The sequence below is a fragment of the Oncorhynchus clarkii genome, chromosome 25 (assembly GCF_045791955.1).
Source record: "Oncorhynchus clarkii lewisi isolate Uvic-CL-2024 chromosome 25, UVic_Ocla_1.0, whole genome shotgun sequence".
Classification (NCBI taxonomy): Eukaryota; Metazoa; Chordata; class Actinopteri; order Salmoniformes; family Salmonidae; genus Oncorhynchus; species Oncorhynchus clarkii.
In genome coordinates, this window is record NC_092171.1 from 26,915,693 (window position 1) to 26,929,940 (window position 14,248).

Here is a 14,248-nt window from a genome sequence, read left to right on the forward strand (position 1 = left end):
CTCCTGCTCCATCCAGAATCTCCTCCCAGGTCCATTCCTCCTGAACACGCTGCTTAGTCAATTTTTGGTGGGACCTTCTGTCACGCTCGTCGTACGAAGGAGACCAAGGCGCAGTGTGGTATTCATACATCCTTTATTATTATAAGAATGAACACTGAACAAACTAACCAAAATAACAAAACGACTATACAAATGAGTGCTGACAGGCAACTACACATAGGCAAGATCCCACGAAACACAAAAGGGAAATGGCTACCTAAATATGATCCCCAATCAGAGACAACGATAAACAGCTGTCTCTGATTGAGAACCATATCAGGCCAACATAGAAATACAAAAACCCCTAGACCTACAACAACCCTAGACAAACAAAAACCAGCGTACCCACCTTAGTCAAACCCTGACCTAACCAAATTATAAGGAAAACAGAGACAACTAAAGTCAGGGCGTGACAGTTCGTGAGAATTTGTTATCCTCTTGATTGTTCCCTTTTTCACATACACCAATTAAGTAATATCTATTAAATATCTTCAATATGGAAACATACTGTTGTCTCATTACACAAATAGCTGTGACAAAGAATGTGACACCTGTCAGTTTGTTCAATTACTACATTCATTTTGGTCAGTTATATGTTCAGTAATAAACCCACACAGGAGTTTATAGATCAGTTAAAAGTTAACTCGTCAAGCAGTTGGTCTTGAGCAACTCCAACTAAGGACCTTGATCAGAGTGTCTCAACACAAGGGAGGACACAACAGCCACTTGGGACTAATTGGGACTAAAGAATTTCCTTAAACACTGAGGGCTCAATTTTCGGCCGCCGTTAAGCCAGCGCAATTGTCAAACACGCTCGTTTGCAGTTTCGACCTGTTAAAGCCATCGCTCTTCTATTTTCAAACCATTTGTTCCAGGATTGGTAATTTACCTGTCTTATGTGAGCTTGCTTGCAGGGAGGTGGGAGGGGTGGCAATGTCTGAGGTATGTCCTTAAAAACGTGCGCCAATTTCAGTGCCAATTTCAGTATGTGCTGGTTGGGATATTTACCCAACCAAAGCTGGTCTTAGCAGTAATGCTGTTGGTTTTGGCATGGATTTTGACAACGGAAGTGCAGTCTATCCAGCCGTGATGCACAATGCTCATGGAACATGAGAGATGTGCTTTTTGTGCACCTAAACCTTGTATTTAGAAACATACAAACATAATGTTTATTCACATTTCATTTAATTTGATTACAAACCAAGCATAGCCTCCCCTCCTCTCAATGAAGCCTCTTCTGTTTGTCATGCATTTGAGCTTAGAAATAAATCTTAATCACCAAGGCTTTATTAAAAATTTGGCGGAGGCAAAACAGTGGTCAGAAATCCTTTTTTAAAATCTATTACATAATTTTAGCCAGCTCCAGTTATTATTTTGGATGTGCGTAAAAACCCCTACATGCAGGCTTTATGCCCACCATGGAACGTGAGATGAGATCATCCGGTGGCCCCTCCATATAGGCTATATGCCCACCATGGAACGTGAGACGAGATCATCCGGTGGCTCCTCCATATAGCCTATCGTGCTTATTGAGAACGTGCCTCCCACATACAAAACAATTTACGTGAGCCTGGTAAGGAGACTTTCAATGTGTAAAGGCTTATACTCGTTAAAGCCAATTACAACAATGTTGACTGTCAACACTCCAAACATATTGAGCAGATGCTAGATATTTTTTTAAACTTTTGATATCACTCGTTACTGTAGCCTATGCTGGGATTGGACGAGAATATTCCGTGCCCCCAGCTGAATTTGAGCGGATGACAATGCAAAGACCTTCAATAACCTACATAAATTGAGACGAACGCATGCAATAATAAGCCATGGAACGGCTTGATTGGCCAGTGTGTGGCCAAGCCCTCATCACACCTACAACTTGTATATTCATCAAAACCCAGACCTTTTGCGCCACAGCCAGCTATTGGGCTCAAAATAACAGCTGTGAAAATAGCAAAAATATGTATGACACACTCCCTGACCTATAACGCTACCGGCAGAGCTTAGATTGACAATAGAGAAAGGGGGATACCTAGTCAGTTGTACAACTGCCTTCAACTGAAATGTCTTCTGCATTTAACCCAACCCCTTAGAATCAGAGAGGTGCGGGGAGCTGCCTTAATCGACATCCAAGTCTTCTTTGCCGGGGAACAGTGGGTTAACTGCCTTGCTCAGGGGCAGAACGACAGATTTTTACCTTGGCAGCTCGGGGATTCGATCCTGCAACCTTTCGGTTAGTGGCCCAACGATCTAACCACTAACATTATGTTTATTAAAATATAGCCCTCAGTGAGCAAAGAGACCTGAAGACTCCTTATCAGGTTATGATATGACAAAAAATACAGTTTTCTAAGCTAAAAATATCATTAAAGGCTTGAAAGGTCAACATGCTATTCCAGTTTCATTGAAGATTGATTTTCTGCAGTAGAAGCAGGCGTGCGGAATATGGGTGTCAGTAGGAGTGAAAAGAGCAAGAGCATTATCAATCTCCTGTTGAACTTTCAGGAGACCTTTGTCTCTGTGTTAGAGAGTATTTAAAGGCCATTAGGGCAGAATGCATGATCAGGGGTCATTCAGCCTATCAGAAAACGTCATCAGGGGTCATTTAACCTATCAGAACACACTAGCCGTACAGATCAACCTATGAGAAAACACCAGCCGTCCCTGCTCAACCTATCAGAGCGCATCAACCGGCCATACAGATCCAATCTATCACAACACACCTTCAGAGGTCATCACAACACAACAGGCTTGGAGATGTACCGCACAGATTATTTAAGATTTATTTGTTCAACAAACTCATGACAGATCACATAATTTACAATCCTGACATACTGTACATTTGTCCAGAGGTACTTTTTCAGTCAGATTGGTAATCTTTTACAAGGACATGGCTGCTAGTGCTATTGTGTGCACCTGGATTGGGCCTTATTCATTGCCAGAAGGAGGAGGCTTTGGTCGCAATCCAGGCAGACTACATTGCAGCAGATTACTATATCAAATGGTTAGCTGATACACTACATGGTCAAACGTATGTGGACAGCTGCTCGTCGAACATCTCATTCCAAAATCATGGGCATTTTTATGTAGTTGGTCCCCCTTTAGCTGTAACAGTCTCCACTCTTCTGTGAAGGCTTTCCCCTAGATTTTGGAACATTGCTGCGGGGACTTGCTTCCATTCAGCCACAAGGGCATTAGTTATTCCATTAATCCTGCTCCACCAAACCTTACAGTTGCAAGTGAGTGTTGCAACCGAGGACAGACGATTTTTACGTGCTACGCGCTTCAGCACTCGCAGTCCCGTTCTGTGAGCTTGTGTGGCTTACCCCTTCAAAGCTGAGCCGTTGTTGTTCCTAGACGTTTCCACTTCACAATAACCGCACCTACAGTTGACTGTGACCGAGGCAACTCTAGCAGCGCAGAGATTTGACAAACTGACTTGTTGGAAAGGTGGCATCCTATGATGGTGCCACGTTGAAAGTCACTGAGCTCTTCAGTACAGGCCATTCTACTACAGGCCATTCTACTAATGTTTGTCTATGGAGATTGCATGGAGGTGTGCTCAATTTTATACACTTGTCAGCAAGAGGTGTGCCTGAAATAGCTGGATCCACTAATTTTAAGCAGCTTCGGCCATGTAGTGCAGTTTTGGCCATGTACTGTATGTTAAACACCTACCCAGGAGATGTGAGATCAGGCAGGAATGTGGTCAGCCTGGAACACGGCCATTGTGTAATCAAGAATTATGGTAATAATACCTCTTCATTTGATGGGGGTTTAATATGAAATCAATATGGGTATTGTCTACTCACTCAGGATACTAAAGATAAGACAACCAGATGAGTCACGACCAACAGTCATGACCATAAATAGCAGGCATGAAAATGTATGGTATTACAACTGGACAAATGCACCCCTCTCCACTTCCACATTCGAAATCAATCAGCTTGCTTCACCCAAGTAGTGCAAAAATGAAAAACAACCCGGCTTTATGTAACAGCCCAGAAAATGAATAATTCTGTCTCGAAATATGATTCTCAGGAAAAGAGGAAATGGCCCATTATCATGGGGCTGTTTCCTGATGACATATCACATCACATTTATTTAAAAAGCCCTTTTTACATCAGCAGATGTCACAAAGTGCTTATACAGAAACCAAGCCTAAAACCCCAAACAGAAAGCAATGCAGATGTAGAAGCCCGGTTGCTAAGAAAAACTCCCTAGAAAGTCAGGAACCTAGGAAGATCCCTTGAGTAGTATTTGGATTTAAAAAAAAAAAAATCTTACATTCATTTATTAATATTGATCAATACCAACACACCATTTTGATTTGGCAAATATTTCAATATATTGTTGAACATAATATACTCTATTTGCATATCAAACTTCCAGAGTGGGATCTCAGCTACTTTTAGAGTTATGATCCAATTTGTAAGCATTACCAACCAAGTGATTGTGAAAAGAGAGGAAGATGGTGCTGCAGTAGATAACAGACGAGGGCTCCTGACCAATTCTGCTATTTTGTGTGTGTTTTTACACTGATCTTAACGTTTCGTACATAATATCTATGTCATCATTTCCTATGACCTAAAATAGCTTATGGACACCGATACCATGTGCTTTTTGGCTGTTCGGAATGCAGGAAAAATCAAAAAAATCTAATTGGATATGCAAATGAATAGGATTTGAGTCACATCTGCCAATTTGAACACGGCTTAATTTAACCGACTCTGAGAAACTCTAAAAGGAAGAATGGGATAAAATCACAAATACAGATGTGCAAAGCTGATACAGACATACCCAAGATGACTCAAAGGTGCTTCTACAAAGTATTGACTCAGGGGTGTGAATACTTACAGTACCAGTCAAAAGTTTGGACATACCTACTCATTCAAGGGTTTTTCTTTATTTTTACTATTTTCTACATTGTAGAATAATAGTGAAAACATCAAAACTATGAAATAACACATGGAATCACGTAGTAACCAAAAAACAATTCACTGATTTGATTTGATTTGATTTTGATTTGACTCAACCAGCTTTACCAACAGTCTTCACATATGCTGAGCACTTGTTGGATGCTTTCCCTTCACTCTGCGGTTAAACTCATCCCAAACCATCGTTTTGGGTTGAGGTCGGGTGATTGTGGAGGCCAGGTCATCTGATGCAGCACTCCATCACTCTCCTTCTTGGTCAAATAGCCCTTACACAGCCTGGAGGTGTGTTGGGTCATTGTCCAGTTGAAAAACAAATGATAATCCCACTAAATAAAAAAAGATGGGATAGCATACCACTGCAGAATGCTGTGGTAGCCATGCTGGTTAACTGTGCCTTGAATTCTAAATAAATCACTGACAGTGTCAACAGCAAAGCACCCCCACACCATCACACCTCCTCCATGCTTCGCGGTGGGAACCACACATGCGATCATCCGTTCCCCTACTCTGCGTCTCACAAAGATGGGGTATTGATGAGTCCAAAAATCTCAAATTTGGACTCATCAGAAAGGAAAGATTTCCATCAGTATAATGTCCATTGCTCGTGTTTCTTGGCCGAAACAAGTCTCTTAGTCTTATTGATGGTAGTGGTTTCTTTGAAGCAATTCGACCATGAAGGCTTGATTCTCGCAGTCTCTGAACAGTTGATGTTGAGATGTTTTGGTTACTTCAACTAAGTGAAGCATTTATTTTGGCCGCAATTTCTGAGACTGATAACTCTATTGAACTTATCATCTGTAGTAGAGGTAACTCTGGATCTTCCTGTGGCGGTCCTCATGAGAGCTAGTTTCATCAAAGCGCTCGATGGTTTTTGTGACTGCACTTGAAGAAACTTTCAAAGTTCTCAAAATGTTCCGCATTGACTGACCTTTATGTCTTAAAGTAATGATGAACTGTCTTTTCTCTTTGCTTAGTTGAGCTGTTCTTGCCATAATATGGACTTGGTCTTTTACCAAATAGGGCTATCTTCTGTATACCACCCCTACCTTGTCACAACACAACTGATTGGCTCAAACGCATTAAGAAGGAAAGAAATTCCTTGCACACCTGTTAATTTAAATGGATTCCAGGTGACTATCTCATGAAGCTGGCTGAGAAAATGTCAAGAGTGTGCAAAGCTTTCATCAAGGCAAAGGGTGGCTACTTTGAAGAACCTGAAATATATTTTAATTTGTGGTTACTACATGATTCCATATGTGTTATTTCATAGTTTTGATGTCTTCACTATTATTCTACAATCTAGAAAATAGTACAAATAAAGAAAAACTTTAAAGTATTTTTTAAATTTAACTAGGCAAGTCAAAAATTATTATTTACAATGACGACCTACCCAGGCCAAACCTGGACGACGCTGGGCCAATTGTGCACCGCCCTATGGGGCTGCCCTCATTGAACCAAAACAGGGCTCATTGGTACGCTGAGAAATGTCTGTAATACCTGTGATGCTGTTGATTATAATAATCCCAGTCTGTACTCAGTGTAATCTCTCAGTCTGTGGTTACGGGAGCAAGAGTTCATTCTACACACACATCCAAAGGACTACCTTGCCAAGACAGAGAGCAGACACACACACATAGACGCAGAAGCAAGCACGCACGCACACACACACAGACAGACAGACAGACAGACAGACAGACAGACAGACAGACAGACAGACAGACAGACAGACAGACAGACAGACAGACAGACAGACAGACAGACAGACACACAGGACCCAGACCACCAACGTTCACAACACCTTCCACCACCAGCCATAACAAATGACTGAACCAGCCAAACAGGACACAACAGGATACATTGGTTTTTAGGAGCATATATCCACGTGGGTGATGAAAAGATTAACACACTCCAGTCGGTTGTAGTAATGCTATGAAGTTGATTGGCAACCGCCATAAAGTCCAAAGAAGAAAAAGAAGCCTGAACAAAGGAGGAGAGATGACGAGAAACAAATGTACCGTTTTATCTGTGGATTAATTGTCGGAGTAGAGGACCTTGTGCATTTCAGGTAAAATAACAACCCAATGTTTATATCCCAGGACAAATTAGCTAGCAACAGCAAGCTATCTAGCTAAATTGGCAGAAATTTGTAATGCTTTTTGACCTGTCCCCAAATTAATATAATTGGTTCAGTGTCTGTTTTGATATTTCAACCTACATGTCCGGTGTCTGGTGTGGGTGAACAAAATCAACCTGCGCACGACGGAGCATACCAACGCACGAATGCACGTGTGCGGTGGTCTGGTCAGCATGTGAAGGTATACCTGCCACAATTTAACAACAAGGGCCCTCATCCCCATTGCTAGGATGGTTGGTTGCTATAACAAACCTATATTCTGGTGATTTAATTGGCCGTCTGCTGCCAGAGAACTGTGAACACAACAGCAGACACTGAGATAAAGTCTGGGTAACCATGGGGGACTGCATTCTGATAGGCCTATTAGAATCCTTATCAGCTTTTCAACAAAAAGCTGGTTTGTTTGTGTGGTTGTTTTTTTGAATATCACAGATGCACTGAGGAGAGCCTGTCAGAGAAAAAATATCTGACTAAACAAACAAAACCCCTCACACTAAAAAAATAAAAAATGGGAGAAAACAGGAGCAGCAAAAGAGCAGATAAATAAATGACAAAATTGTGTAGCGCCAGAGATTTACGAGTTGTTATTCAAAGTGCAACTGTAACAGAATTTTAAATATGCTGGGGGAACAACAAAAAGGGATGAAGATCCTGAAAACCAAGCTCAGTGACAGCTATTCAATCAGTATGGAGGCTGCATACCACCCCTAAGCGAAGCTGGGAATTGATCATTCAGTTTGATTTATGTCTGGGTATTTAGTAATTAATAAAGAAACACATAAAAATTAGCTGAGTTAATTACTGCCAATAATACATCCTATAGAACTGGAAGAGGCATATGGGCGCGAACATAATATTGAGAAAACCACTATGAAAACCTAACAGTACGAGTCAAATCAGAACTCAAACTACCAACGCACTTGATGATCCATTTAAAGTCAAAGCATCTAACAAACCATCCATACAGATGGTAACTAACAGTAGACTACACAGCATACATTACTGCATGAAAACACCTTGTGTGCTTGTGGCTTGAAACATGACCACGCATGCACTACTCTACCCACTCTTAGGAACTGCATCATGCAGGCCAGAGAGAGAGAAAGGTGTTTTGTCGAGCTGTGTTCCATTCTGGGAATAATGTTCCTCCTTCTAAATATCCTTCTTCTATCAACTGAGCCATACAGGTTCAAGAGGACAAACATTAATATTTCATTGTTAAACATTAATTGACATGCATAATACCTTCAATCTTCCTCAGAGCGGTCTGGCATGCGTCCTGGCTGGGGAACTCAAATGGGTTGTTGCAGGTCCGTATGCTGTCACACTCACACCTCCCGTCGATGATGTTGCAGCCCGTGATCAGGTTCTCATTGCACGGCTCAAATCCCAACAGTTGGTCGTCGTCCCAGTTTTCATCTGATCAGGACCAGGAAAGGTACAGTGAGGACAATGTAATTGTAAGATTACATCAAATCAAGGACATCAACACATTTGTTTTTATCAAGTTGACAATATAACATTTCATTAATGTTTCAATTCCAGATTTGTTTTCATAACGCCTCCAACAATCCTAACTGGAAAGCATTACCGGTACTCACACTATCCCCCAAGAATGTATTGCAAATAAAACACTATAAAGGTCAGTAATTTTCAACTCCTCAGCTGAAATATTGATCAGTATGTGACAGTGGGAACATTGCAAATGGCACCCTATCCCTATTATAGTGCACTACATTTGACCAGAGCTATATGGGCCTTGGTCAAAAGTAGTGCACTACATAGGGAAGAGGGTACCATTTGGGACGAAACCAGTATATCCAGGTGTAGGAAGAAGCATTCCATTCCACTATCTAGCTCCCCACCACATCGTCAGTGATTTTATCCCCACAGAGTCAATCTCAGCCCCTAGACCCCAACACACTGCTATCTGACAGCAACATTATGAAGTTGGATTTGCAGTGCAAATAGGGCATTGTGTGTGTGTGTGCGTGGGTGTGTGCCTGCATGTGCATGTGTGTGTGTGCCCGCTTGAGCACGTGTGCCCACTCTAGCGCTTGTGTTGGCATAGAGTATGATGTTTTCATCTTCTATCTCTGAGCATAGAAGTGACATTGAGTGAAAGTGTGTGCGTATGGACAGATACAGTAAAGTATGTGTATATTATTGTCAATAACTGTTTGTGAAATGCATACGCTTCAAGATCAGAGAACACAATGTACACGTGACTCATCATTATATAAACATCTAGCATTACCAATACAGTAACAATACATAGCCAAAGTATATGGACACCTGCTTGTCAAACATCTCATTCCAAAATCATGTTATCCACTACTTTATCAAAATCAAAATGGAAGATGTTAAATTATTTATCATTTATCTTTCAAAATGCAGTAATAATTGATAAGGGCATTGCCTAACTCAAGCGTTTTTAGAAACCTCCCACTGACATCAAAGTATGATTTATGTGACATTTTGAATTATGCAGCATTGAACACATTCTGTATCTGAAATTAGAACTTGTTTTAAAAGTTGGATGAAATCCTCATTGAAACAGTAAACCCAACACCAAAGCAATGCTAAAAGAAAAGTAATAAAGTTGGGGCCTCATGGCATCTGAAGCCCCTGTGATTTTGTTTGAGGATAGCTCCCTGGTTCCAGTCTCAGACAGCACACTGTGGTGGCACCGGATAGTTATCTTAGCAGGGGGGCCTGCCTGGCTACATGAAGGAGCAGGCAGTATTTGTATTAGCTGGTACTGAAGGTACCTATTAATTACTCAAGACAACAAAGATATTTCAAACATTTAAGCTTTTAAATGTACAGTAATTTCGCGTAGGAGAGGAAAATTAAAGAACTATCGTCGTCTGACAAAATGATGCAACAAAAGCACAAATAAAAATAGTTATTGCTTTTAAGAAAAGAGGATATTTTTTAATTGATTTACAGTAGCTACAGAAGATGCTCTGCTCTGCCTATCCTGGAGTTTTTCGCTAGCTCAGGATTCTAAACTAGGGCTTTATTTCTTTAGTTCTGCCAACCAACCCTAACCCCTCCATCTTTTCTTCTGGTCCTAAATTATATCCACTATCCAGCCCTGGAAATTCTATCACTTCTCCCAGGCCCACGACTGATGGCATACCTGGGCTCAAATACTATTTGAAGTCTTTCCAACACTTTTAGCATTTGCTCTAGTCTGCCTGGAGTGCAAGATAATTGGGATTTGCTCTTTTGCAACTATTCTATTGGTTCCTTCTATGCCAGGCAAGCACAATCAAGCCCAGGTAAAGTATTTGAAATTAGTTCGTATTAGTATTTGAACCCCGGTCTGTTTGAGAGACTTCAGGGACGAAAAGGGGGAGCGTGACAAGGAAGAAGCATTGGGGGAAGAGGTAAACATTTCCGCTTGTCTTCCCTCACTACAGACACCAAATTTAATCCATCCTTCACTGGCCCTATTTGTGGGAGCATCAGAAAAACACTGGGGCACAAAATCACCCTTGACGGCAGTCACAGCAGGCACATCCATCTTTGGGAAAAGGTGTTAAAGGGTTGTCTCACCACCGAGTGTTCTGGATTTTACTTGAGCTGGTGAGCCTGTCATGGCCTCTGGCGTCACTCAATTAAATGTGTCTTCATTTCTTTCTGTTATCTCACAGTTTATTCCCCCAAATCACATTATAGTGAGTGGAAACAATATTTTATTGAGTTGAAATCCATTCATAAATCAACCCAGCAAATGACTGGAGGGTGTAAGAGAATAGGCATCTGGGATTGGTTTAGCTTGGCTGGTTCACAACCCCTATGCGCCGCTCTACTGATATAATCTATATTCTGTTATTTTTATATAGCCATCAGGCATCGATTCCTTCTGACAGGAGATTTTAAGTTTGAGATTGTTACTTCCAGAGCCCCATTGCTCAGCTTACCAAACAAAGTGGCAGAGTCAGCCTGTTCAAATTACAGATTGTGTCGTTTAGTTTTAGATGGATTTTTAGATGGATGGATGTCATTACAAGTGGTTGAAAAAAAGAACATTTGAGACTGAGAGCAGACAGAACAGAACTGTTTCTGAGAACAGACAGCAGAAGTTTGGTTCCACTATCAGTGCAAACCTGCAAAGGAGAAGGAACATCTGTGTTCTGAGCACAACACTAATGAGGAGAGTCATGGTTAATGTACATGCTTCAGGTGCATCTGGGTACGGGAGTGTTTGTCATGTGCTAATGATGCTTGACAATTACGCCTGATGGAAATCTTTATCAATGAAAAGACTGAAACTCTAGCCACAATTGTAGTATGATCTAAAATAAGGACGAGCGACAACGAGGTTCTAGCTCCAGCCTGTTTATCAACCTAACCCTCGCATGTCCTACATAGGTACGGATACCCCCAAGGGACATTCTACTACATCTTCCCCTCTCCCATGAACAAGAACTCAACATGCATAACCACTGAAGCATAACTGAAATGCAATTTGGAAACCAGTATTATTCTCTAACATGCTACTTCCCATCCTGATACAGTATGAAAGCATTCAATCACACAGTATGAACATTAACTTAGGTACAGTCTCTTTTTGCTGGGTATGGTCCCCAACATTATGTTTTCTCTTCACGTAACATAGTCTTTCAGCCACTCTGGTGGCTTCACATCCCTTTTTGGGCGCGCTTGTGACTCTGTGAGCATTCTCTCTCCTTCACCCTCTTTTTGTGCATTTTCTGTGGCCTCAGTTTGTATGGATGGTAGATCTGTAAGAGCTGAGGTGTGTTTTGTTCCTTCGTACCTCTTCTGAACCTGTGTCCACCACATAGGAGCGTGGGGCATCCGCTTTCCTGAGCACTATTGCTGGTGTCTTTGAGTTTGTAATCCACACACGTTGACCTTCGGTCAGCTCTGGCCTCTCCTTAGCACGTTGTCTCCGATTAAAGTCTCCAGTTTGCGTTTGTTTCAGACCTTTGTCCCTCTCAGCGAAGGCCTTCCTGTTAGGCCATCAGGGTTTAAGCTGAGCCGGCGAGACAGGCAATGGGGAACGCAGCCTCCTGCCCATCAGGAGCTTGGCAGACGACGGCCCATGATGCAGTGGTGTAACTTTGTAAGCTAACAGAGCCCTGTATGGATCCTTGTTCTTTTTCAGCAGTCCCTTGACTGTTTTCACAGCTCTCTCTGCCTCACCATTACTCTGTGCATGGTAGGGGCTACTGGTCACATGTATGAAGTCATATTCTGCGGCAAAAGCAGAAAAGGAGCTCGCAGAGAACTGGGGAGCGTTATCTGTAACCAGGACCTCAGCGACCCCTTGCCTGGAAAAAATGGATTTTAATCCATTGATAACACCAGCTGATGTGGTTATGGGTGTCTTCACTATTTCAATGTATCTTGAGTAGTAATCTACCACTAGCAGATCAGTGTCATTTTCCCAATAGAGCATATCCGCCCCTACCTTTTGCCATGGCCGTTTTGGCAGCTCCGTTGCCATCATTGGCTCCAGATGACAAGGTTGACATTTTGTACAGACCTCACACTGGGCCACTAGCTTGGCAATCTGAGTACTCAGACCAAGCCACCACACTGACTGTTGAGCCCTCAGTCTGCATTTGGTTATTCACCTGTGTCCATCATGCACTCTGTCTAGCATTTCTGGTTGTAGAGTCTCTGGGATAACTATCCGTTGTCCTTTCATGAGAAGGTCTCCATTACAGTGGAAGTCACTTTGGTGCACCCAATAGGGCTTCAGCAGTTGAGGCAGTTCCTCCTGCCTGGGCCATCCCTTTTTGCATTGCTGCACTATCTGTTGGCAGATGTGGTCTCGTTGTTGCTCCTCTGCAATCTGCTGCAGTTTGGTCTGAGATGCAGGTAGACTGTCCCTTATTGCATTAATGGACACCTGTACCTCTCCCTCTAGACATTGCTCCTCCTCTGAAAATGGACGTTTAATTGGGGCCCTGGAGAGTGCATCTGCTGTGATCAGTGCCTTCCCTGGCACATACACCATCTTGTAGGTGAACCTCAGTAATCTGAGGCGGAAGCACAGAACTCTGAGATGCAAGTCGTCCAGTGCATTTGCCCCTAACAGAGCCAACAGTGGTTTGTGATCAGTCTCTGCTGTAAACTGCAGGCCAATAAGGTATTGGCTGAGCCTTTCACATGCCCATGTGATAGCCAACGCCTCCTTCTCCACTTGGTATTGGACGCCACTCCATGTTGTCCTGCATCTGTGTGAGGACTGCCCCTAGGCCAAAGGATGATGCATCTGTTGATAATTTTGTCTTAGCACTCTCTGTGAGGCCAGATCTCCTTAGATTTTGTCAAACGCTGCTTGTTGCATGCGACCCCATGACCAGTCATTCTCTTTGGCTAGTAAGTCTCTCAGAGGTTTGGTTGTATCTGAGAACTGTGGGAGGAACTTACCCACATATGTGGCCATGCCTTAGAAGGTCCTGACTTCAGCCACATTCTGGGGTCTGGGCATATCTGTGATGGCGCTGATCTTCTCTGGGTCCGGCTCTATTCCAGCTGCACTGATTTTGTGTCCCAAGAACAAGACCTCTGATTGTGCAAAAGTGCATTTTTCATTGAGTGTCAGGCCAGTCTCCTGGAGTCGGGTCAGAACTGCTGTGAGCCTTACATCATGTTCTGCTCTGTCCCTTCCGCACACGAGCACATCGTCCGCGTGGACTATGACGCCACTCAGCCCATCCAACTGCTGGGACATGTGTCTTTGGAAATGCTCAGGACCGGAAGCGATTCCAAATGGCAAAACATTAAAACACTAACGGCCAAACGTTGTGAGTGCCCTACTCTCTGATGACAGCGGTATCTCCCAGAAACCTGAGCGGGCATCCAGCTTTGTGAAGACTTGTGAGCCATCCAACTGAGCCAGTGACTGCTCAACTGATGGTAAGATGTGTCTCTCTCTGCAGAGTGCCTCATTCAATTTAGTCATGTCCACACAGATCCTTATTTCCCCATTGGCTTTTGGGACCACCACCATCCCTGCACACCAGTCTGTGGGACTCTCTATTTTAGACACAGCCCCAATTTCTTCCATCCTCCCCAACTCTTCCTTTACTCTGGCCAATAAAGGGATAGGCACCCGGCGGGGGGTCGTAAGGGCATAGGGGACAGCATCCTCTTT

General features: G+C 42.8%; 1 protein-coding gene across 1 annotated transcript in view; it reads right to left on the reverse strand.

The window, feature by feature from the left end:
• LOC139383354 (cysteine-rich motor neuron 1 protein-like) overlaps positions 1 to 14,248 on the reverse strand; it is a 171,874-nt gene that overhangs the window by 143,316 nt on the left and 14,310 nt on the right. The window contains exon 2 of the mRNA XM_071127861.1: positions 8,353 to 8,526. Within this exon, the coding sequence (XP_070983962.1) occupies positions 8,353 to 8,526 (174 nt within the window). The remainder of the gene's footprint in view (positions 1 to 8,352; positions 8,527 to 14,248) is intronic.